This window comes from Solanum pennellii, chromosome 1, assembly GCF_001406875.1.
Source record: "Solanum pennellii chromosome 1, SPENNV200".
Taxonomy (NCBI): domain Eukaryota; kingdom Viridiplantae; phylum Streptophyta; class Magnoliopsida; order Solanales; family Solanaceae; genus Solanum; species Solanum pennellii.
In genome coordinates, this window is record NC_028637.1 from 95871954 (window position 1) to 95898825 (window position 26872).

General features: G+C 38.9%; 1 protein-coding gene across 1 annotated transcript in view; it reads left to right on the top strand.

Annotated features, from left to right (window-relative positions):
* Positions 1–233: 233 nt before the first annotated feature.
* The window catches only part of LOC107032398 (BEACH domain-containing protein C2), a 36684-nt gene continuing 10045 nt past the window's right edge, over positions 234–26872 (top strand). Inside the window, exons 1-19 of the mRNA XM_015233996.2 lie at positions 234–2446; positions 3748–4532; positions 6171–6869; positions 8429–8563; positions 12127–12231; positions 12630–12743; positions 14056–14132; positions 15082–15163; positions 17423–17743; positions 18217–18839; positions 19437–19521; positions 19674–19868; positions 22342–22887; positions 23000–23143; positions 23225–23704; positions 25279–25424; positions 26054–26123; positions 26220–26303; positions 26539–26595. Of these exons, the coding sequence (XP_015089482.1) occupies positions 499–2446; positions 3748–4532; positions 6171–6869; positions 8429–8563; positions 12127–12231; positions 12630–12743; positions 14056–14132; positions 15082–15163; positions 17423–17743; positions 18217–18839; positions 19437–19521; positions 19674–19868; positions 22342–22887; positions 23000–23143; positions 23225–23704; positions 25279–25424; positions 26054–26123; positions 26220–26303; positions 26539–26595 (6696 nt within the window). The 5' untranslated portion in view covers positions 234–498. The remainder of the gene's footprint in view (positions 2447–3747; positions 4533–6170; positions 6870–8428; positions 8564–12126; positions 12232–12629; positions 12744–14055; positions 14133–15081; positions 15164–17422; positions 17744–18216; positions 18840–19436; positions 19522–19673; positions 19869–22341; positions 22888–22999; positions 23144–23224; positions 23705–25278; positions 25425–26053; positions 26124–26219; positions 26304–26538; positions 26596–26872) is intronic.

Below are 26872 nucleotides of genomic sequence, written 5' to 3' on the forward strand. Positions count from 1 at the left end.
ATAAAAATTCTGATTAATAAAGATTTAAATCATTAATTCAATGTACTTGATACATAAAATGTACATGAGGAAAAAATTTAATGAGCTAATAAAATTTTGACCATTAAATTTTTTTTTTTCAGAATTAAATAATGTGTAATTTGGTACCCAAACCCAAAAATAGAAAAAAGTAAAAAGAAAAAGAAAGAAAATATTGAAAATTAGACAAATGGGCTGTTGAAAGCAAATGGGCTCTTTATTTGACTAATCGAAACCTTGGCTGGCTCAACTTTCCTCCTATTTCGCTTCCATTCCCACACCCATCGCTCGATTCTTCATTTTCTTGATCTTTCAATCCCAGATATTGGATCAACCTTCAGAAAAGGTAAAATCTTGATTACCATTTTGTTTGATCTTTTGCCTTTTTTAGGGAAAAAATGTGCATGTTTCAAGTTTTCCAATCGTTAAAGTTATGATTCCATTTCAAAGATTGTATTTTTAAGCATTTGGGTTTGAAGAATGGAAGAGGAGAAACCCAAAAATACCCAGAATGAACTGGGTGGTGATAATGTAGATAATGTACATAGTAATGTAGACTCGAAAGGGGTTGATTCTTCTTCAGCTCCTATGGTAGATGCTGAGCTATTTGACATTGTTTCATTGAAGAATCAAGATAAGATTATTGGGGGCTTAAATCAATCTCCAGGATCTGATAATTTAAGAGGGTCTTCAAGTGGGATTGAGGACAATTTTGAATTTTTCTTGGGGAAAATCCCATCTGGGGATGATTATGTAGACATTGAGGTGCACCATGAAAGCGAAATTTTGAGCCCTAATCCTGATAGGCAATTTATGGATACAGATGAAAATAGACAGTCTTCTTCTTCGATGGATTCTGCTATGTATTCATATGGGGATGATGCATATTCTCCATTTGGATCACCACCAAAACCTAAGACGAAACAGGTTGTGCCAAATGTGGAACCAGAACTCTTGCATTTAGTAGACTCTGCTATTATGGGAAAGCCTGAAGGATTGGACAAGCTGAAAAATGTTGTAAGTGGTGTTGAGAGTTTTGGAACTGGAGATGATGCTGACTCTATTGCATTTCTGGTAGTTGATTCACTTCTTGCCACCATGGGAGGGGTTGAGTGTTTTGAGGATGATGAGGATAATAATCCGCCAAGCGTGATGTTGAACTCTAGAGCAGCCATTGTGGCAGGTGAACTCATTCCTTGGCTTCCCTCTGTTGGGGACATTGCAGGTCTCATGTCACCTAGGTCTCGCATGGTTAAAGGTTTGCTTGCTATTTTGCGTGCTTGCACTAGAAACCGAGCAATGTGCTCTACAGCTGGTTTGTTGCGCGTCCTGCTGCATTCGGCTGAAAAGATATTTTGTCAAGATTTTGCTACTTCAGAGCCATCAAGATGGGATGGGACTCCTTTATGCCTTTGCATTCAACACTTAGCTGCATATTCTCTTAGTGTAAGAGATCTGCATGGTTGGTTTCAAGTAGTCACAAAAACACTTGCCACCAAGTGGGCGGCTCGTTTATTGCTTTCTTTGGAGAAGGCCATGAGTGGGAAAGAGTCAAGAGGTCCAGCATGCACCTTCGAGTTTGATGGTGAAAGTTCTGGCTTGCTGGGTCCAGGGGAGAGTCGTTGGCCTTTTACTAATGGATATGCATTTGCCACATGGATCTACATTGAGTCCTTTGCTGATACTCTAAATACAGCAACTGCAGCAGCTGCAATTGCTGCCGCTGCAGCTGCCACGTCAGGAAAATCATCTGCGATGTCAGCTGCTGCTGCAGCCACTGCACTGGCTGGGGAAGGCACAGCTCACATGCCACGGCTCTTCAGCTTCTTGTCAGCTGATAATCAAGGGATTGAAGCATACTTCCATGCCCAATTTCTGGTGGTTGAAAGCGGTAGTGGGAAAGGAAGGAAATCTTCACTGCATTTCACTCACGCGTTCAAGCCACAGTGTTGGTACTTTATTGGTCTTGAACACTCTTGTAAGCAAGGCCTCATAGGGAAAGCTGATAGTGAACTAAGACTGTACATTGATGGATCATTATATGAGAGTCGACCATTTGACTTTCCCCGAATATCGAAGCCGCTTGCATTCTGCTGTATTGGGACTAATCCACCCCCAACTATGGCTGGTTTACAACGTCGTCGTCGTCAGTGCCCTCTGTTTGCTGAGATGGGCCCTGTATACATTTTCAGGGAACCAATTGGGCCAGAAAAAATGGCTCATTTAGCTTCTAGGGGAGGAGATGTGCTTCCTTCTTTTGGTCATGGAGCTGGCTCACCGTGGTTAGCAACAACTGACTACGTGCAAAAGTTGGCTGAAGAAAGTTCTGCTCTGGATGCTGAAATCTCAGGATGTCTTCATCTCCTCTATCATCCTGGCTTGCTCAGTGGCCGTTTTTGTCCAGATGCTTCTCCTTCTGGTTCATCAGGTTTGGCAATTCTTTTACATTTACAGCACATATCAATATCAATTATGATGTCCATTATCTTCTAGATCATCATCACAAGTTTACAAAGCGCTTTAGAGTTGCTAGCATTGATCATATAAACTTAATAATTAGACATCCTACATATTTCCTCATTTTTCTACATTTAAATATGGGGGTGTTTGACCATGAAAATTGTCTCGTATTTGAAAAAAGCAGTTTTTGTTTTCAAAGGGAAAAGTGATATTGTGTTTGGCCATGAATACAAATTGGAGTTGCTTGACTTTTTGTGAGTAATTTTGAGTGAAAAAAGTGAAAACAACTTTATTTCTAACAAGACTCTGGATGCGAGCTCCATTTCATCCACCGTGCACCGATTCGGTCTGTGACATCATCGCCAATCTCCTCATTTTCTTGGATAATGGACCCAAGCTACTTGAAACTTCCTCTTTTTTGGATGGTCTGTCACCTCATTTCCACACCAGCCTCATGCGTTATGCCACTGAACTTGCACACTCTGGGGTCTATCTCCAAACCTCTAGTTTATCGTCAACTCCTCCGTATGTCTCGTCAATCAAAACTATGTCATCCGCAGATAACATACAACAGGACACCTCTACTTAGATATGCACGCCGATTCATCCGTCACCAAGGCAAAAAAAAAGGCTAAAAGTTGATCCCTGATGCAACCAATCACAACTGGGAAGTTCTCCGAATCTCTTCCTATTGCCTGTACTGTGGTCTTGACTCCATCGTACATGTCCTTGATCACCCTAGTGGACGCCACAAGTACACCTCTAACCTCCAAGTATCTCCTTATAACCTCCCTTGGGACTTTGTCGTAAGCCTCACATGTAAGTCCTTCCTCTCTCTATACTGTTCACAAGATGAATGATTTCTGCAGTTGAGCACCCCAACATGAAGCATGAATCCCAAATTGATTCACGAAAATAGCCATACTTCTCATCACCCTCATCTCCAACACCCTCTGCCAAACTCCCAGAGTGTGGCTATAGTTGTTGCAATCATGAATGTCACATTATTAAGTTTCATATTTTAAAACATAATATTTATTTTGGATGAATGAGTGCTTGACAAGTGTTTTCTGTACACAAATTGAATATGATACCTCTCTTACTCTCTGGCCCTTCCTCTTTGTCTTTCTTTCATTTGGTACAAAGACATGTAAGTAACCAAAGTTTATCTTTTTTAACCTAACATGTTCATTTTGTCTAGTCTAGATGTGGCTTGAAGAATGTAACTGTTGTCTATTTATTTATTGATAATGATTCTGAATCGTTCAGGTGTGCTTCGAAGACCTGCAGAGATTCTTGGGCAAGTCCATGTTGCAACAAGAATGCGCCCAACGGAAGCTCTTTGGGCATTGGCCTATGGAGGTCCCATGTCCTTACTTCCTTTGGCAGTGAGTAATGTGCAAGAGAATAGCTTGGAACCTCAGCAAGGTGACCTTGCTTTATCTTTAGCGACAACTGCAATTGCTGCGCCCATATTCAGAATCATCTCGAAGGCCATTGAACATCCTGGAAACAATGAAGAATTGAGCCGTAGAAAAGGTCCAGAAGTCCTGTCAAGAATCTTAAACTACCTTCTACAAACTTTGTCTTCCCTTGATGTTGCGAAGCATGATGGAGTCGGGGATGAGGCGCTGGTAGCAGCAGTTGTTTCGTTGTGCCAATCACAAAAGCACAACCACACACTCAAAGTGCAGCTTTTTAGTATGCTTCTACTGGATCTGAAGATTTGGAGCTTATGCAGTTATGGTCTTCAGAAGAAGCTTCTCTCTTCTCTTGCAGATATGGTTTTCACAGAGTCATCTGTGATGCGCGATGCCAATGCGATTCAAATGCTTCTAGATGGCTGCAGGAGATGTTATTGGACTATTCGTGAAAGTGACTCTACCGATACATTTATGAATGACGAAACACGTCCTGTGGGTGAAGTAAACGCTTTGGTTGATGAACTCTTAGTTGTTATTGAGCTCCTAGTTGTGGCTGCACCTCCTTCTCTAGCTACAGATGATGTCCGTTGTTTGCTTGGTTTCATGGTGGATTGTCCACAGCCAAATCAGGTAAAGTGCAGTTTTTCATAAATAAGTATGCTGAGTGGCGGGAAGTTTCTAGGTTAAATAAGTGTCATGTTGCTCTTTATAAGAAAACTTAGACTACTGTTCCTCGTTGGTGTGTAGTTTTGATGGCTTATTATGTCTTTGTTTTGAACCTTGATTGACATATAAATCTATTATATTAAGTATTTATATTTTCTTAGTCACTTAAGAATACACTCTTAGTAGTTTTCTCAAACTTTTTACTCCGTTATATCTTTATTCTTCAGCTTGTCAGTTTTTTCACACCGTATTCGTTTGTTGCATGTGATCTTCTTGTTCCGGAGTTATTAAACTTTATTTCTAGTTATCAGTGTCTCATCTCAGTAGCTTTACTTTTAGACGCTCACACTGTTTGATGATACTAATATTTGAATTTGCTCATAATTCTTCTATCTTAAAAAGTGCAAAAGGACTAATCAAATAAGTTCTTATGGTTTTCTTTCTTGTTTTAGTATCCACAGTATCTTATTCATAATGGTACACATTATAGGCAATTATCTATTAGGGTGGCTGGTGTTTGCGATGGTACTAGTTGTATTAATTTAGTTCTTGTTTTTTATTTCTATCATTGTTTATTATTGTTTTTAATAACCTATCCTAGCAGGTTGGTTACGCTGTTTCGATTTATCACATGATTCTCCTCTCTGGTAGACTTTTGCGTTGTATCCTTGTTATTTGCTATATTCTCTTTATTGTCTCTTTCTTCTTTGTACTGGGATTTGTTGCACTTGAGCCGAGGGTTTTTTAGAAACAGCCTCTCTACCTTCACGAGTTAGTGGTAAGGTCTGCGTACATTATATCCTCTCTCGACCTCACTTGTGGTATTTCACTGGGTATGTTGTTGTTGTTGCATGTATCATGCCCTAAAATTTTGTACAATTGAGTTAAAACATTGTAATTTGGTTTACATAGTTGGAAAAGAAAGAGGAACAACTCTAATAGCATAAAGTAGTTTTCAGGAAACACTTCTCAATTTGAATTTTCAAATTTTGCTCTTTTTAGTACTCTTCCATAAAGTTTGTGCCAGTTATTTGATACTTAACATATGCCGAAAACTTGACTGAGAAAGTAAAAATGAGCCAGTGAAATCTGTCATATTCTTTTCATCATGCACATGCCCTAAATTCACCAGTTAGCTAACTAACTAAGACATTTTCTGCTCTTCTGATACAGTCTTAAGACCTTTTGCACTTTACTATGTGTACAGCTGTAATCTTTCCTCCAAAGCAGCTCTGTTTTTTCTCGTTCCTCAAAACACATAAGATGATGAAGCTGGTATTATCCTCCAAATACCCTTCTAGTCTTAGTCTTTTCTAACTGTATCCACTCCCACAGCAAAATAACTCTTTGAGTAAAGGTATGACATTTTCCACTAATGTTCAGGAACACTCCCCACATATGGCTGTACAGTGAACAAGAGGTGTTTTGTTGTCTTCACTCCCTTCTCCACCCAAGTAGCATTTACTACCTTCTGTGTACTGGGGAATACAATCTTATTCTTAAAAGAGAACTTTCTTGATACTTCATTTTCTTAATTGATACTTCCTAACAGATGTGCCTTACTTTCTATTTGAGCCTAACATAATACTTTTGTTATTTCAGGTTGCCAGGGTGCTACATCTCATGTACAGGTTGGTTGTACAGCCAAATATGTCCAGGGCTCAAACCTTTTCTGATGCATTTTTATCTAGTGGTGGTATAGAAACACTTCTTGTCCTATTGCAGCGCGAAGTTAAGACTGGAGATTGTGATGATTTATCCACTGTAGATCATAATGTCACTACTGCATCAGCCCAGGAAGCTGAACTGGATACTGAGGCACATTGTCTCATGGGAAGTAGTGAAGTTGGTGAAACAGGATATACAAAAGAAAGAGAGACAGGGGTGAATGCAATGGAATCTGTACTCTTCAATGGTGCGGGCGCCACAATTTCCACTAGGTCTACAATTGAAAAGATGCAGTCTATCCCAGAGAATGCATTTCTAAAAAACTTGGGTGGAATAAGCTTTTCAATAAGTGCTGAAAATGCTCGGAATAATGCATACAATGTTGATAAAAGTGATGAAATTGTGCTTGGAATTATTAACCTCTTGGGTTCTTTAGTTTCATCAGGCTATCTGAAATTTGGTACACATGCTCCCCCAGATGTGACAAACAACCTTCTGGGGTTGCTGGAAGGAGGGGGTACCATGTTTGATGATAAGGTTTCCCTTCTACTTTTTGCATTACAAAAGGCCTTCCAAGCAGCACCAAATAGGCTCATGACTAGCAGAGTATACACAGCTTTATTGGGCGCCTCGGTATTAATATGCTTTTCCTCTTGATATGCTGCTTCTTTAGTCATTCAGTTCCTGCCATTTCTTCTATTTCCTTGCATAACTTTTCTTTGTGAAAACCAACCACTTCATTTTTTTCCTGTGTGAAACCCTCTTAGTATGTTTCTAGGAAAAAGTCCTTTCTTCGCTGTGAAATAGAAAGATAGTATACTGTTTGCGTATGAACAGATGCTCAAATAGATGAAAGAAACTCAGTGCATTGCATAGACTCCCTGCTTGAAGATGTTATGCATAGTTACAAACATATACATGACCTTTTTAGCTTCTCGCTTTACATCTAAAATAGGCAAATACTTCTTTATTGGTGCAAAAACTAGATACCTCTTTATTGTTACTGCTGTTTTTCTCTTCCTTTTTCTTGCCTATCCTGTTTAGATATGTAATCCAGAGAATGGAAACCGTAGATATCTCAAACATTTAGAATAAAACTTCCATTATGCATTTGCCTTGGGAAGTCAACCAAGCTTCAACTCAGACTTCATATCATCATGCATTTGTGTAATGCAATATCTTGGTATGATGCACTATGTGGTAATAGATAGCTATCTGGCCTCTGGTGGTTTTAATAGTTCTGGAACAAGTATCTTAAGTGATGAAATTGTTTTATATTGTAATCAATATGAGGGTTTATATGTTTCTCGGCTTTGCTTAGAAAGGTAAAGAAGGATTCCTTCTACAGTTTTTTCATCCATTTGGATGGAAAAAACTTCATAATAATATTAGTCCCTTTAGTTGTTCAAATGATGATATCAGTGAGGATTGCTTCCCTTTTAATAAAATATGATGTTAATGAATATCTCGTGGAGAAATTATACCGTGTGTAGACTATCAAATAAGCCATGTTTTCGTTTCCCAGATTTGATAAGGTACTTGCATTATTTTATTTACTACAAGTGTTTTATGGAACAAGGTGGCATCATGACTTTGCATTCATTAGTTTTTGGAGATTCTTATGCCGGTGTAATATTTCTTTTTGAGTTAATTATATTCCTAGCTCTCCTTTTGAATAATTTTCTTCTAGCACTCTATGTACTGTACCGTTAACGTCACCTATATAACTTTCTTAATTTATGGTTTATTGAGTTGATTAAGATTTGATAAAATTAGAACATATGAATATAATCTGCTTAGCAATATTAGGGCTGTGTTCCTTGTGAGTAATAAATCTGTATTTAATCACGTGATATTGATGTGAAAATAAGTTTTTAGACCTTTCTTTACACCATTAGTTGATTTTATTTTAATGGAAATAACCAGTAGTCAGGTATCTAGACCAAGTTTATGCCATGATCAATATAGGTGTTCCCTAATCTTGTTTTTGGGCTCATATATCCTTTTTGTGATTAGTTTTGTTGAATGCCTCAATGTATGGATTTTGGATTTCCTCTCCGCTAATCATTCAGATAGTCATCTTTATTATTTATAGATGCAAGAGTTTTGGGCTATACTCTATTTACCATTGAGTTTTCTGCTCTAGGCAGTCTTTCAAAGATAAAGCTGAAGATTTTTTGCTCCTGATGTAGATAAATGCCTCGTCAACAGATGAAGGGTTGAACTTCTATGACTCTGGGCATCGGTTTGAGCATATCCAACTTTTATTGATTCTTTTAAGATCACTTCCATATGCACCAAAGCCATTGCAAAGCCGAGCATTGCAGGTATTGAATCATATCACTTTTTCCTAATAACTTATACACCTATCTTCTTTGTACTGTAGCGGTTGTAGGTTTTTACACTTCATTACCATTCCGTGGGTGTTCTAAAGTTTGTTCTGGCTTGAATATAAAATTGAGGTTTTTGTTCAGAGTTCATTATAGAAAATTTAACATCAAACTTTAATATCGGAACTACTTCTGTTGAACAAGGCAAATATAACGTTGTTTCTGACTTTTTTTGACTGAACAAGGATCTCTGCGAGTATAGGCTGTGATTGCAAGTTTCACAATTGTTATGATAACAAAATACAATATACCAGATTCCGCAAGTGAGGTCTGGGGAAGGTAGACTGTATGCAGACTTTATCATTACCTTGTGGAGGTAGAAATGTTGTTTTTGAAATACAATCAGCTCAAATGAAGAAAAAGGCGACAATGAAGAGGGTGATCAAGGAATGAGTAACCTCATTAATACAGCAAGGGGAAACGGGTGGATCAAGGGGTTCCAAGCAGGGGAACTTTCTAGTTTGGAAGTAACTCATCTACAATATGCAGATGACACATTGGTATTTTGTGGAGCTGAGAAAAAACAAATACTGATTTTGAGGGTCATATTTGAAGCTGTCTCTGGTCTCCACATTAACTGGGGGGAAAAGCTTCATCTATCCTATCAATAGTGTGCTTAATACAGAAGTTTTGACCAGAACACTAGGAGGCAAGGTTGGGGAGCTTCCAACTACTGCCTTTGGGAGCTAAAAGCAAGTCCAAAGGCATATGGAAAGGGTACTGGAGAAATGTGAAAAGAGACTCACCAGTTGGAAGAGTCAGTACTTGTCCTTGGGAGGAAGATTGACTTTAATTAACAGTGTGATGGATGCATTACCCTCTTATATGATGTCAGTCTTCCCTATGCCTGCCAGCGTATCTAATAGCATTGATGCTCTTAGAAGAAATTTCTTATGGCAAGGCAGTGAAGATAAGAAGAAGTTTCGTCTTGTTAAATTGAAAGAACTGATGGTGAGTAAAAACACAGGAGGCCTAGGCATAAGAAATTTGAGGAAACAAAACCAGAGCCTAATGATGAAGTGGTTGTGGAAGTTTGGCAAAAAATGACATGGAAGATAAGTGGATGACAAATGATAAGTACTCCATATAAATGCACTGTATGGAAGGGAATTAGAAATCTATGGCCAGTGCTATATCACAGAACCAAGGTAGAAGTGAGAGATGGATCAAAGACATCCTTCTCGGAGGGTAAGTGGAATGGGTTTGTCCCTATGAAACAGTTGCATCCTGAATTGTTCACTTTATGCCAACATCAACAGACCTGTGGCTACAACGTGGACTGGACAAGGATGGAATTTGTTCTTAAGGAGGAACCTTCAGGATTGGGAGATTGACAAAGTGGCAGAATTTCAAATTCAGTAGGCTCTTTCAGCAACCTCACTGAAAAGGAGTTATTAGTTTGGCAGAATGATACCAAAGGTCAATTCTCAGTAAATTCAGTGTATAAGGAACTCAACAAGAATGCTGGACAGGAGATGGAATGGCCAAGGAAGATCATCTGGAAACGAAAAGTACCCTCGGAGTAAATTGCTTCATGTGGCTATTAACAAAAGAAGCAGTTTTGACTCATGAAAATCTAAAGAAAAGAGGCTATCAGTTGGCTTCGAGATATACTTTATGTGGAGAACATGCTGAGACAATTAACCATCTTTTTTTGCATTGTACATGGACAGAACAATTATGGAGAATGTTCATCTGTCTAAAGGGGATAAGATGGGTGAAACCAGGGAGCATTAAAGGAATCCTGAGCAGAGGAATAGAGATGGCAATGCTTCTGACAAGGAGAAGAGATGGAAACTTGTCCCGGCATGTATTTGGTGGACAATCTGGAAAGAGAGAAACAACAAGAATTTTGAAAATTGGCCGAATAGCTTACAGAAGATCAAGATGGACTGCTTAGCTCTTTTCTATTATTGGCGTGAACAAGATATATAAACTAGGACAAAATATATCTTTGATGTGCTAGTTATAGGTAGCAGTTTAGACTACGACTATTTTATTCTGTAAGTTAAACTTTTGAAGGGAAACTACACTTTTATTGTAGTATACCTGTGGATATATAGACTAAAGTTACCAGTTTCAAAAAAAAAAGTAGCACCATTTTCCTAAAGGCCACAAAAAGCATTCTAGTTCTATGTTTCTAAATAGTGCTAGGTCAGGGACAGCTGGATCGGGTGTTATCCGCAAGTGGTAATGGCACAGCAAGGGAGGAGTCAAAAGGCTGGCCAAGGTTGTGTTCTTTCAAGAGAACGAGGTTGGCTTGTTAACCGAGGGCTTGCATTGCGATGGCGTTGCCTTTGGACTTGGACATCACTTCAACATCTCCCTGCTTTTTGCCAGCACGAGTGAATGCATATTTGCAAACACCAATCCCCACTCAATAGGGAAATTCAAAGAGGAGAACGAGGACAGATGACTACTGCTAAAAATCATTTATGTTGCTTGTTATACCTGACCAGCTCACTTAAGCTTTATTCAAGAAGAAGCCATAGCCTACCTTGTGCTAAAAATGTTACCATGTTCGATAATTGTGTTGCAGTAGGGCAATGCAAAAATAAATTATTTGCATCTTCAAGCTCCCTAGCACGCATGTGAAATCTGCAGGGTCAAGCAAATATTATGCACGGCAACCCGGCTGAAGCTGTCGAAGAGGAGCTTTGATTTCCAAATCATCTTCCATTGCCAGTTTTCAGTAGGACACTTTGTTTTTAATGATGAACTTTATCATGACTTAACAGTGGAAGTTGCCTCTTGTTTGTACCCCATAACAAGGAGTAGGGCAGGAGGTCGTTCATTTACGACTCTCAGCTTCTTTAGTATTGAGAATATCCTGTCAACCTCCACGTCATGGCAATTCCTTCTAATCCTTTGCTCCAATCCATAATGTGTCTTTCATTGTGCAATGGTAATAGTTACATTTACAAGAGAGGGAACTTATCTTTGGGGATGTGCCCCAACCAAGCATCATGCCAATTTTTTACTAATTGTCATCATCCTCTTTGAAATTGCATCTGGTAATAATTTATCTCAGAGGTTCCTTATTTGAATTGAAGTGTGTAAGAAAAGAGGATTGGAGATAAAAGGGGTCTGGCCCATGTGAGGGTTAGCCAGACAAGAGAAATTGTTTTCTTTATATGTAGCCCTCAATATTTTCTAGAACGTAACAAAATCAACATGATTAATTTTCTGCTTTCCATTTTCTTGTTTGTCATTTTTGTACCTGGTTGAAGAGGGGAAGACAAAATTAAACCTACTCAAGAGCAAAGAATAAGGAAAATTCATTTTTTTTCTTGTTGAAGTTGATGTAGGAGGGAGAAGGTCTTAGTTTGTAAGATATTACAGACCTGCAACATTTTCGTCATTCATGTTTTGACTTGTTGAGTGGTCGGTGGGATTATTTTTATGACACCTTCACCTCAATGTATTGCCTTCATATATTATCTTTTTTTGAACATTCTCTTCATGTCTCTCTCTCACTTCAATTTTCTGTTTGGTTTCAGGATCTTCTGATTATGGCTTGCAGTCACCCGGAAAACAGAATCAATCTAACCAAAATGGATGAGTGGCCTGAGTGGATTTTGGAGATCCTGATATCTAACTATGAGGTAGCCTTTTTCTACTGTTTCACAAAAAATACTTTGCTTTCTTATTGGAAGTCACTGTAAGGAGTGATACAAAAAGATTATGTTATGATTTCACTTCTTTGATACTTTTTGTGCATGTTGCCTGTCGCTTTGCATTGTTTATGCACCTGTAATTCTGTATACAGGAATAGTTTCCTATGTGGTCACTGATACAGGAATAGTTTCCTATGTGGTCACTGATCCACCTTTTTTGGCTTTGTTAACTTAAAAGTGGCGCTCATAGGTGGAACTACTAAATGTCTCTTCTGATACTTCTTTTCCCTGTGAAGTAGTGGTTAGAGTGAGCTTTTTCCATTATCAACAGAGGCTAAAAGAAATGTAGAGATTCTGACTTTAATTTTTTGATCTTTCTGTGACAGACAGGAGCAAGTAAGACTGCTAACCCAGGAAGTTTGAGAGATATAGAAGACCTCATACACAACTTCCTTATAATTGTGTTAGAACACTCAATGCGCCAGAAGGATGGATGGCAGGTAAAATTTGGTAACCATTTTATTTTCTCATGTGACATCAAAAGTCAAAACATTTAGAACATAGGTGTAGCACCAGTAGGATGATAACTAACAGAGTGTATGCCTTGAGATGGAGAATAATAGCGTGAATGATTCTATCTGTGAGGTGAGCTAGCACTAATTAGTATGATTGAATGAATAAGATATCTTATTACGAGAGGTCAATGGATATGTTGATAGTCTTGGCATGATTATGTCAGTCCTGGATTCTTCACACATAGATATATGGCCAAAGAGAAGTTACTTGTTTCATCAAGACCAGATATTGGTGGCTCACATTCTTCTGGAGACCTTGGTGTAAGTTAGGGATCCAATATCTTCTGGATTTATCTTATCTGCCAATGGAAGTGGGAAGAGAGAGACACTAGTCAGGTTTCAGAATGTTCTGAGTCATAGTTAGCCTTTTGAATGCTAGCCTTGTGGTCCGGGACTCTAGAGTGTTCTCTATAGCTCCTCCATGTGCAGGTGAGACTGTAGCCTCTTTCATGAATTTCTCAGTGCTTGTTCTCTAATTAATTTCTGTTTCCTCATAGCTTGAAAATGTTAGCACTCTGCAGATAGCTCCCCTCAATTTGAACAATTCAAAAGAATCACTGTCTGTTCATCAAAACTTCACTACCTGATTTTCAAGGACCTTCCATAGGGATTTCACGATCTTGGTTGGCTTCTTCGACCAAGTCCCCTTTCTTGCCTGAAATCTTATAGTGCTCATCCTTCCCCTTCTTTGACAGCAGCAATTTAAAATCTTCTGCTGCTCTCTGTCCTAAACAACAAAATTCTGTTGACACTTTCACTATTTATCTCTCTATTGTTTTTTTTTTGAAATCAGTAACTTTGTATCATATCAAGGATCAAAACTCTCTATTGGCTTTCACCAACTAAGTCCCTCTCAAATGTCAGCTATGACCTGTTCTCCACTCACATAAGTTGATGTATAAGAACCATTATATTTGCAATACCATAATGAGCAAATGCAGTTGGCTATTTTCAAATCACTTAGCACTTGACGATTGCTCCTTCTGATTTTTGGTTATGAGTCATCTCCCAGTCTTATTTTCCTTTTGTTTCAGACTTTTGGGTGTTAGATTGCTTTGGTGTTTTAGATCTTTTGCTTATTGACCTGATAGGATTGAGGAAGCGTCAGTAACTGGTTATGACTAATTTATATGTGTATTTCTAAAGCATTTTGGTCTTCGTTTTGTCCCCTGCACTGGCCATTCTCCTATTTTGTATCTGCATTAAACTTTTCATTTGATAAACTTTTTTTGGACAGGATATTGAAGCTACAATTCATTGTGCAGAATGGCTTTCCATGGTGGGTGGTTCTAGCACAGGAGACCTGAGAATCAGGTACTAGCGTTTACAAGTGTGTTGAATAGATCCCAATGTTTGATTTTGCTGCAGTGATTTTCCTCTCGGCAAAGGTCTTTTCTTTCGAAGTGCTACATATTACTATTAGAGTACTAGAGTGAGACCATTCCCCCTTTTTCTGTATAAATTTGCTTTGTATTGAATTATTTAGAGTATGTTATTAGATGTACTTTCATGAATAGTTCCCCTGGTTATTGCAATTTTCAATCAGTTTAAATGAAGAAGAGTGGATATTTTGGGGTTTTGGCTTTGCATCTCTTACAAGATTATTATAGATAGTTAATGTACATAGTTAAGGTGTATATGGTTATACTTCGTATTGGTCTTTCACACCAGGAAAACATGATTATGTACTTGGATATAAAAATGACTTTGCATAAGTCAATTGTCTTCACGTGCCTTTATTTCTCACATGATATCAGAGTTTTGGTTAAAAGTTCCTCTCTTTGCTGTAACCAGCAACATATGGGAGAGGAAAATAGTCACTTTTGTATATTTCTGGCGACTTTCAGACCCACTTGTTTCATGAGTTTTATGCTGAACACCATTATGGGATATGCACTTTTGGACTCATTACCCTGCTTATTCCATCACAACATTGTTAACCAATTGTCTCCTTCAATTCACATGAGCTAAAAAGCATTAGGTCTTCCTGACCTTGATACACTGCTTAAGGATGACAACTTGGACGTGTAGATTTTTGTGGACTTTTTTCAGAGTGTTTGTCCTGTCTATGATAGTGCTTTTAGGCTGCTATTTAATCAGGTAACATGACCTGTCTGGAGATTATTTTCCTCTGAAGCACTATTTTAATTTTTCATGTGCTTTGTATGATAAGTGGTCTGTAAAGACAGCATCTTATGTTTCTATCCAAAGGCAATTTTGTGGTTCTCATTAGTTTTCAATTTTGCTTACATTACATCCCAAGACGTGAAGAGTCACTGCCCATTTTCAAAAGAAGGCTGTTGGGAAGCTTGCTGGATTTTGCTGCACGGGAGTTGCAAGTTCAGGTAACCTTGTTCTTCAGGTTCTGGTCTCTATGATGAAAGCTGAAGATGTGACTTCATAATTCTTTTGTTTTGTTTCCTCTTCTTCTAATTGACTTTTATCTTCAGTATGATATCAGAATGAACTGCTCCAGTGTTTTTTTTGGGTCAAATTAGGTTTTGGGCCTAACTCACATCCCAAAAGCTAGCTCAAAAAGGAGGAGGATTTTCCAAGCCTTATAAGGAGTCCGGGGATCTCATCCCTCACCAATGTGGGATTCTTTCCATTCATCACCCCCCCTCTCAGGCCGGACAATCTTTATCCGGGGATCCACTGTCCAGTCTGGTGCATCTTCATTCATGGACCGGGGTATTTCCACCCCTCTACAACTGTCTGGGAACTTGGGCCCCACACCGGATCGGGTCTGGCTCTGATACCGTGTTAAGAAATGGTTCTTGGGCCTACATCAACCCCAAAAGTTAGCTCTTGCCTCTTGGGGTTGAGTGAGGCCCAAGATCCATTTATTTACATGGTATCAGAACCAGGCCTATTGGTTCTGATGTGGGGACCCTCGGACCGTGCAGGACAATGGGAGTTGTGAATATACTCCCTGTCCATGAATGTGTAAGCTCCGGTCCGAGAAAAAGGGTTTGGGCGTGTGTGTGATGAATCATCCCATAACAGTGAGGGATGAAATCCCTTATCTCCTTATAAGACTTGAACAATCCTCCTCCGTATGAGCTAGCTTTTGGGATTGAGTAAGACCCAATATCCATTTCTTTACATTAGGTCTTAGGTCTAACTCACACTAAGAGTATACAACACTATATAGTGGTAAATCAATTAGACCGAGGTCTTCAATTGAATCGGGGAATTCCTTCATTGATCTATCGTCACAGTTCAGTCTCTCAGTTTTAAATCTGCAAATGTTGAAGTCACCACCAATCACCCATAGCCCTTTTGCTGCAACTAACTCATTCACAATTCCTCTTTCAAGGCAGAGTGTGAATCATAGAAATGAAACCCTAAAAAGACCCACCTAAAATCTTCCTTTAAGCTTTCAAATAAACAAGAGAGCGGAAACAGTCCCTGTTGTATAGCAACTCCCCTGTCTTTTGTCCCATATTGTTATGATGCCCTCCTTGTACCAGAGGCTTTAAGCTCAGCCCAGTTGCACCATCTGTTCCTCTAAATTTGTCAAACAAGACCTGGTGACCATTCTTCAATTTTTGTTTCCTGTTAACATACAATATCAATTTTCCACCTCTGAATAAGAGATTCAGGGTGATCCTCTTCTCCAACTCGTTCACCCCCCTCACATTCCAGCTGGGAATTTTTTAATCTCATTCTGATAATGCTTTGTGATACCTGCCCCTCAGTTGTTTGTTTGTTTCTTTCTTAAGCTACACATGCAGTCTTACATTGTTTATGGATGGATAATTGGTCTCCTTATATGGTCTTAGATAATCCTCACTTCATGAACTTACTTTTGAGGTTGAGTTAGGTCCAAGGTCCATTTCTTATCATGGTATCTCCAAACCCATCCTATTAATTGGCTTACTCGGTGTTGGGATCTCATGTTGTATTATCTAAATTCCAGCCTGGACATGTGGACGTGTCAGAAGTCCCACATTTGCCATGGATGGGGTAATTGTTCTGCTTGTATGGTTGGACAATTCTCTCCTCATGAGCTAGCTCTTGGGTTGAGTTAGACCCAAGGTTTATTTCTTTATAGTTTATAATCACATGAATTAGGATGGAGTAACTGAAGTCGTAGTTTTCCCCAAATTCGTTGCTTTTGAAGTTAGCTTGAGATTGGTGTCACCTTGATCCTTTTCAAATTATTTTAATTTCAAAATCAACATTGTTTTAGGGCCTCACTGCCAGTTATGATTTTTGTTAAATTCAGAACAGTTTTCTATTTGATAAGGCAAAGCAATAATATTAATGATGCACCCACTAGCTATCCTTGCAATAAAGAGAACTACAGAAAAATTCTAAGAAGAATCTGTATGAAACGAGAGGATTTGCATGTTGTGCTCTCTATACACTTGAGTATAAATTAGGAATATAGCATGAATATGGTTGCTTGTCTGATATCCTGGTGTCACTATGCTCCTTATCAAATATAGCAAACTTATCTTTTGCCCCTTCGCTGTAATTAAAGTTTTTGTTATACTCTTATAATCTGATAGAATGCATCCTGAACTTTTCTGCATCTCGAGACATTAATATTGTGAAACTACAACAATGTCTACATCCAGCTTTTCTTTTTTCTGCAGACTCAGGTTATTGCCGCAGCTGCTGCTGGTGTGGCAGCTGAAGGGTTGTCAGCTAAGGATGCCAAGCTGGGAGCAGAAAATGCGGCTCAACTTTCTGTCGCCTTGGTAGAGAATGCCATTGTGATTTTAATGCTTGTTGAGGACCATCTGAGACTGCAGAGCAAACTTTACAGGACTGCACGTGTTCCTACTGGTTCTGTTACTCCTCTGTCAAATGCTGTGCATGGAGGTAGTCAGCCTGCAAGTGTAGTTGGTGGAGACACTCTTGACACTGTAGCTGATCATAAATCATCCAATAGCTCTGGAAGAATGTCACTCGATGTATGTATTTATAGACTTATGTTTTGAGTTTAGGAATTCCTCCTCTTCAAGTATTATATGTTCCTCTTTTTTTTTCTTCAAAGTACCTTTTGGTCATATTAGTCTGCAGATCTTTTCTTTTTCTATCCTCTGTGATGTGCATATTTTCCTGGCAGTTCTGTTGGAGTTTGTTCCACTTCTAGGTATTGTCTGCATCTCTAGTTGTTCTCTGTATCCTCTGTCTTCTGTGGTTGCTGCATTTTCGTCTACACCTACACCTACATGTAATTGTTTTGGAAGATCTTCAATCTCTCTGCTAACTGGGTTAAGACTGCAAGTGTAATTCTCACATGTGCTTGTAATGTAATGCTCTCTATTTCGTTTGTAGCCAGATTTATTGGACAGACCATATTGAAATGCTTGTAAAAAGTCTACTATATTTTACTTGGTTTCTTGTTCATTGAACTTAGTTTACTGATGCTGGTTTCAACTAGGTTCTTGCGTCAATGGCTGATCCTAACGGACAGATATCTGCGACTGTGATGGAGCGGCTAGCTGCAGCAGCAGCTACTGAACCTTATGAATCTGTTTCTTGCGCATTTGTGTCATATGGTAGCTGTACCTTAGATTTAGCTGAGGGGTGGAAATACAGGAGCCGATTATGGTATGGAGTTGGCCTTCCCTCAAACACCTCGGATATTGGTGGTGGCGGCAGTGGTTGGGAAGCTTGGAATTCTGCATTGGAAAAAGATGCTGATGGAAACTGGATTGAACTTCCTTTAGTAAAGAAGTCGGTTGCAATGTTAGAAGCACTGTTGTTAGATGAGTCTGGACTGGGTGGTGGTCTAGGCATCGGAGGAGGATCAGGTACTGGAATGGGAGGCATGGCAGCACTATATCAATTGTTAGACAGTGACCAGCCTTTCCTTTGCATGCTGCGGATGGTGCTTGTCTCATTAAGGGAAGAAGATGATGGTGGAAATCAGATGCTAATGAGGCATGGAAAGACAGAAGATGGGACGTCGGAGGGTTTTCGTAGACAGACTAGCAATCTTTCTATTTTAGACGTGAATGCTCGTGTACCATCAAGGAAACCGCGATCCTCATTGTTATGGAGGTATCAATATGCTGACCTTTTTTGAGCTACTTCATTTTCCTCTTTCTTCTTTTTGTTTTTGTGTCTCTTTTCATTTTTTTTAGGTTTTGCTTATTCACAAGACTTCTGGTTAAGGTACACCATGAATCACACGTGAACCTTAAGGTGACTTACTAGTGTGAGAATGAGATCACTTAAAGTTTCGGATGCTAAAATCGCTTGAAGCAAAAAAAGAAAAGAAAAGAAAAAGACTTGTTGATCATACTGTGCAAGTAATACCTATTTATAGACATGTGGTACAATCTAACATTCCAATTTCATACCAACACTTACCACTACACTATAACTCTTTAACTTTTTAACAAATTTCAATTTTTTTCCCGAAGTAATTTTTATATTAACATGCTATCAGAGCAATGTGATGATTTGTTAATTGCAATAACTCGTCTTAAAGAAAATGTAGCAAATATCTTCCTTGATATTGGTGTAAATTTATACCCATAAACATGTAACTTGCCTAAAATTTCACAACATGCTCGATTAGTAATTGTAATATTTGTTCTGCTATCTATGTCTATGCCAATTCGTTTCCTCTCATAACTCAATATTTGTTGACAGCGTGCTTTCACCAATTCTCAACATGCCTATTTCTGAGTCCAGAAGACAGAGAGTGTTGGTTGCCTCCTGTGTTATGTTCTCTGAGGTTAGTATTATATCTACCTAGTTACTTGTCTGAGTCAGCTATTTATAGGGAGGTTTAAGATAGAACTCCTTTGTTCTTGTAGTTTAGCTGGAAATTATGTTTCTGATGCTTTCTGTATTTCGATTCATGTTTCTGTCACCCATATGTTGCAGGTCTGGCATGCTGTTGGTAGGGATCGAACTCCTCTAAGGAAGCAATACCTAGAGGTTATTTTACCACCTTTTATTGCAGCCTTAAGGAGGTGGCGACCCCTCTTGGCAGGAATTCATGAACTGGCAACTGCAGATGGTTTAAATCCTTTTGTTGTTGATGACCGATCATTGGCTGCAGATGCTTTGCCCCTTGAGGTAGATATATTAAACTTCCATTCACATAGGGATGAAATTTCAGTTGTAGATTTTACTGCAAGTCTGTAACCTTTTTTGAGAGTTAGAGTTTGTCAAAAAAATCTTGATTAAAGTGACAAGATCTTTACAGTTATCATTATTATTGAAGTATTTCTGTTAATTAATTAGAATCTGGCACATCAAGCTTATGCCTTTGTGGTTGGCTTTCAGTTACCATCCATATCTACATTATTTTTTTGATGAAGTAAGGTATTTCATAAGAAGCATCAAGCAGATGCAGAATTACAGAATAGACAAAAGGGATCACAGAGAGCATAAACAAAAGTTGTTAGCTCCTTTACAATCTTCAAACTAGTACTAGAGAACTAACAAAGTCAAGAAATTGTTCAGTGTTAAATACAATGGTTAAATTAACCCAACTAAACAGCATAAGTAAACATCTAGCTTTAAGAGAGTGGTTTGGAGTTGAAATCCTATCAAAAAAATATCTACGGTTCCTTTCAGTTCATAAACACCAAAAAATAACTCCAGGGATCATCACCCAGACTTTTTTGGACTTGTCAGCTCTCCATGTATTCCAGCTTGCATAGGCTTCTTTCACATATTGTGGCATGACCCAGTGCTAAAATGCAGCAGAACATATTCCATAGTACCTTGGCCGCTGCACAGTGAAGGAGCAGGTGATTGACTGTTTCTGTGCTTTTCTGACACATAGCATTATTATCCAGATCAAGGCCTCTTTTGTTGAGATTATCTTGTGTTGAGCATGCTTCCTGGAGTGCAATCCAACAAAAACAGATGATCTTGGTAGGCATTTTGGTCTTCCAAATAAGTTTCCAGGGCCAAAGTTCTGTGATCTGGTTCTGACAGCGTATTTGATGATAACAATCTTTACAGTGAAGGTGTTGTTTCTTCCCTATACCGGTCTGTCAGCACAATTCTCATTCATATTATATTTTTCCACACTAGCAAGTAGTTCAAGCCGACTTCCCATCTCCCAATCCTGCACATTTCTTCTGTTCATTACATTCCAGTTGTTGACATATCTATCTGTGCAATTGTCGAGTTTTTGTCTTGAGCAATTTGGAACAGGTTTGGGTAGGCTTCCATGAGTGGAGTGTTACTTAGCCATCTGTCACACCAGAATTTAATGTGAGCCATCCCCTGCTTTGAACCATACCTCTATAGAAAATTCACTCCACGACTTGCTAATGTATTTCCAGGGGTCAACCCTGTGGGGTGAATTAAAAGTTTTTGTGCTCCATTTATCCCTTCTTTCATGCTTAGCAGCAACATCTTTCCAGAGACTAGAGTCGTTTGTACTAAATCTCCACAAGCTTTTGTTGTGATAAGCTAAGTCTCTAATGCCCATACCTCCCTTGTTTTTTGGTTGTTTGACTTCGTTCCTTTTTCTTTTTTTGAGAAGGTAATATTTGACTTTGTCCCAGTTCATAGGATGAAGTTTGTGAGAATTGCATTTCCTTCCCATAAGAAGTCCCTCCTAATCTTGTCCAGTTGATTATGGATCTTGCCAGGGATGGGAAAAGTGACGTGTAGTATGTGGGTATGCTATCAAGCACACTGTTGATAAGTACTAGTCTTCCTCCCATTGATAGATATTGCATCTGCCAGGAGGCCAATCTTTTTTCAAATTTCTCTATGATCTTATTCCAGATTACAACATTCTTGAATTCACTACCCAGGGTAGGTCAAGGTAGGTGGTTGGAAATGTCCCAATAAATAATACCATGATTCTTGCCAGCTCTTCAATATTAACGACATTGTTGACCGGATGCATTATGCTTTTCAGCACATTGATATGCAATCCTGAAAGAGCTTCAAAGAGGAAGAGAGTAAGGTTCAGGTATAACATTTGGGTTGAGTCAGCCTCACAGAAAATGAGTATATCATCAGCATATAGTAGGTGTGAGACTGTGACGGAGGCCTGGGATTGGTACCTACACTGAAACCTTGACTCCACTGCTCATGCCTGGCCTTTTCTATCAATTTTGCTTAGAACCTCCATTGCTATAATAAACAAAAAGGGAGAGAGGGGACCCCCTTGTCTGATTCCTCTCTGAGGAGAGAGAAAGCCCACTGGTCCTCTGTTAACAATGAGTGAGTATTTCACAGTTGAAATACTAAATTTGATCCATCTAATCCACCTATCTCCAAAACCCATCTTCTTTAGGATAGAAATAAGGTAAGACCAGCTGAGTTGATCAAATGCCTTCTCAATGTCGAGTTTGCATATCGCACCAGGTTCACCACTTTTAACACTCCAATCTAGCACTTCATTTCCTATCAAAGCTGCAAATGAGTAATTCTGCTTTTGCTTGTACAGTCTTCCTTTCTTCAGCTACTGAAGCATTGGACTAGTGCTGCTACATTTTGTTAGTCAGTTGCTTCTGAGAACTTACTAGAATCTTCTGTATATGTTAATCTCCAAGAACTAAGATATTCTTTTTCTCAGGCTGCTCTGTCTATGATATCCCCTAGCTGGGCTGCTGCTTTTGCATCTCCACCTGCTGCTATGGCACTGGCAATGTTAGCTGCTGGCGCTGCTGGAGGGGAAGCTCCAGCACCAGCAACAACCTCACATCTAAAGCGGGATTCTTCATTGCTAGAGCGCAAAGCAGCTAGACTTCATACGTTTTCAAGTTTTCAGAAACCTATAGAGGCACCTAGCAAATCTCCAGCTATTCCCAAGGACAAGGCGGCAGCAAAAGCAGCGGCATTGGCTGCTGCACGAGACCTTGAACGCAATGCAAAGATAGGATCAGGAAGAGGTCTCAGTGCAGTGGCAATGGCTACATCAGCACAGCGACGGAGTAGAAGCGACATGGGACGCGTGATGAGATGGAATGTTTCTGAAGCCATGGGAACAGCGTGGATGGAATGTTTGCAGTCAGTTGATACTAAATCTGTTTATGGGAAAGATTTTAATGCCCTGTCTTACAAATTCATTGCTGTTCTTGTTGGAAGTTTAGCTTTAGCTAGAAACATGCAGCGATCAGAGGTCATCTTCATACACTTGCCACTAATCTTTTTCTCTGATAGGTCCATAAAACTGGTCTCAATGACATTGTTGATTTCATTGTATGATTCCTTGATTGTCTATGTGGTTATAGGTTGAGAGGCGGTCACAAGTGAATGTAATTGCGCAGCATCGCTTGTATACTGGAATACGCCAATGGAGAAAACTTATCCATAGCTTGTTAGAGATCAAATGTCTCTTTGGCCCATTTAGTGATTGTCTGTACAATCCTCAGCGTGTATGTTACTTGCTGCTTTTGTTTTATTTGTCCGATCAAGGGCTTTACAACTCAGGTTTAATGACTATTGTTTATGAGTAGGTTTACTGGAAGCTGGATAATATGGAAACATCGGCAAGAATGCGGAAATGTTTGAGAAGGAACTATGGAGGGTCAGATCATTTTGGTTCTGCTGCAGATTATGCTGATCATACCGGATTAAAAGAGGGGGAAGATCAAACAATCAGTCCATCAAAACCCTCTCTTTTGGCAGCAGAAGCTATTTCCATTGAGCCAGTACACGAGGATTATGAACAGGAAGATGGTTCCAACTTGGATAGTAAGTTAGATGACACAGAACATCATGGTGACATTCAGAGTAGAATGTCTGGAACTGCTGAGCAGCCACTGCAGACATCTTTGGAATCTGGAGACACTCCAGTTACTAACCACCATGACATGGTGCAGAGTCCTTCAGCAGTGGCCCCTGGTTATGTTCCTAGCGAACATGATGAAAGGATTGTCCTTGAGCTACCGTCATCAATGGTCAGGCCGTTGAAGGTTTCTAGAGGAACTTTCCAAGTAAGTCTGCATATACAAAATATGGTTTCTATGAAATATTTCTTTGTACTAATAGATATTGGCTTATTATGTATAAGCTTCTAATTATCCAATGATTGACATTTTGAAATGCACGTCTTTAGAAACTCAACTGCCTTAATGAGATGATGACTGGAAATTTGGTGGACTGAAGAAGTTGTGCATTCCATGTAACCATCTTAGTGCCGCCTTTACGTGAATAATATGTGCATATTACTGGGAAAAAAAGGAGATGTTATTGATGTGAAGAAGGGATTGAAGGTCAAGAGAGTAGTCGCAAACTGGTGAAATCATTTGTAATCAAAGTTTTCTTCACCCCCCTGCTGTTGGGACAGAGCTGCCATTGTTTTTTGGGTGGGGTGGTTTCGAAAGCATTTCATCCAGTTAGTTTCTGAGTTGCAGAATTTTCATGGACGTGGTATAGTTGTGATACCATGGGAACATTCCATATGCTTAGACAGTTCATAAAGATTTAATGCACCCGTCCTGTAAAGAGATCCCAAAATTATGGTACGATGTCCCATATGCATAGAGCACTACTAGGGTACTTTATAGATATTAGGAGTCGCATGGACCAGAATATGAAGAGCCATATCGAAGATGCTAATTGCTCAGTGCTTAAATATAAACTATTCGATAAGATATATTGCTATTCTTTTGGGTTGAATGCTTATGATATTAATTGATAGAAATTCTATTAATTTTGTAGGCTGAAGAATGCACTTGTTTCTTTTTCAAGTGCAAAATGCGTTCCTTTTTTTTTTTTTTTGAAACTCAAAATTAAATTTGCCTTTGATAACTTAGGTGTGGACATTGGTCTGTAGACTTTGTCAGACGACCTGCTTCCGTTGTTTATGACAATCATACGGGCAATGCAAAATGGTTAGACCCAATAGAATAGCTGGTGGATTAGAGATGAAGAGCTGCTTTGTTTTGTCTATTATTTTCTTTTCTTTTGTTATACAAAAGATCCTCTGTATATATCCTTAGGTAGGAGGTCCTATTTTTCTGAGCATTCGAGATCAAATTTTCATTTTTTATTACCCAAAAAATACCTCTATGTATACCGTAGCTCATTTTATGGCCGAATTTATTATTATGCCCGATAAAACTTTAAAGGGTCAGCAATGTTTATAGGGCTCATCATTTATGACTAGTGGTTGCCTACCTACCACAGCTGAACTTTTTTGGGACTTTGAACCAGCTATGCAAAGCTCACATGGGCGGAGCTCATATTTTAATGATTCAAACCACGCTGTAGACAAAAGTATGTTATTTTTAAGTGAAGAAAGATAACGGGGTGGGCCCACTATCCACTGAGTTTTGAATTGTGTGCCACTGATCCTCGGGGATTTCTCGGTGTTAAAAAGATTCACTGCCTCCTTGGTAATAAGCTGTTTGCATGTATCTATATGAGTTTTTGCAGACTTTGTTTGGATTCCAATGTTTGCCGTTGTAGGAACAGATCAATTTTTTTGAGTGTGGACAAAAGTTTGCTAATCTTCATCTTAACACAAGTTAAAGCTACTTACTTGAAAAGTGTTTTCTTGTGCCAGATTACAACAAGGAGAATAAATTTTATCGTTGATAACACTGAGATCAATGTGGCTGGGGATAATCTTGATTGCAGCAGTGACGAAAAAGTCAAAGGGAAGGATCGAAGCTGGTTGATATCTTCCCTTCATCAGATTTATAGCAGAAGGTGAGGGTAAACTGAATTTCTGCTTAATATCTATTCAAACATCACAAGGACAAATTTATCTGAAAGAACCCTCAATTGATTACTGTTGTGGTTCAATTTGAGATGCTCATTCCCATTTATCATAGACTTTCTACTCTGCTGGTTGAGCAGACATTCAGTTTCTGTTTTATTGTAGAGATGAGGGTTTTCTAGTTCGTCGCGACTAGATTACTGTTATGATTTTAAACAAATACTAGAATAGATATCCAAACCATAACGAATGGAAAATAGAATTCTGATGTTTATAAACGTAGAATTGGTTTACATGAATAAACATGAATGTCAAGAAGCATATTTTCTTTGATAATATATCTCATTTGGTTGGAAGCTTGAAAGGCGATTCACATTGTTGGAAGCTTGAAAGGCAATTCACATTCTTTTACATATTGGTAACATTTCAATCTGGAAAAGGATTTGCATGCACTCTTACACATTTCAGTCACATTCACTTTATGGACCCCATGGGTGTTGTGAAGTGATTTTTTCATTAATCAATCTGAATCTCTGGAAAAAAATCACATGATTTTGTCTATTTAGAAAGCTGTTTTCTTTCCTCAGCGGCCATTTTGCCTGACTTCTTGTCTTTACAGATATCTGCTGAGGAGAAGTGCATTGGAATTATTTATGGTCGACCGGTCAAACTTTTTCTTTGACTTTGGGGTATAACCTTGTACTACATTGTGATGATTACATGCTCTTGTTTTCTAATTTTTACTTCTTCAAGAACAAGGTGAACTTTCTTGGTTTTTGAATCAGAGTACTGAGGCAAGAAGAGATGCATATCGAGCTATTGTTCAAACTCGTCCCTCTCATTTGAACAATATCTACCTTGCAACTCAGGTTTCTACTTCTCTGTAGCTTATTCATCGGTCTTTGGCATGTGAAATAACTTTGTTAAGTTAGTTTGCAATAGTCTGTGTGGGCTATGCTTGACACGTTGACTTGTATCCATATCCATTCAAAATTTCACTGCACAAAAGACTTGAATCTTCATGTCAAACAAGATATTCTTCTTTCTTTAGCATTCACCAATATTCTATCCCATTATATGTTTATGTCACTTCTCATCTTGCAGAGACCTGAACAACTTCTTAAACGAACTCAGCTCATGGAACGTTGGGCTCGCCGGGAGGTATGTTAGAAAACGAAATTTCTGTTTATATCTATGTATATGAGGAAGCGGGTAGAAAGAATCGTAACATGCAACCTGAGATCTTGAGGCAATTGGTGGGATGGGTAGAGTAGTCAGAACATTAAAACCTTTTGCAAATCCTTATACAGCTAATGTGGAGCAAATGCATTTTAAACACCCATCCACACATGTAACACACACATGGATTGATGATCTCTCCTTTTCTTTTGGATTTCTTTCTTTTTATCCATCTTCTCTCCCCCCCCCCCCCCCCCAC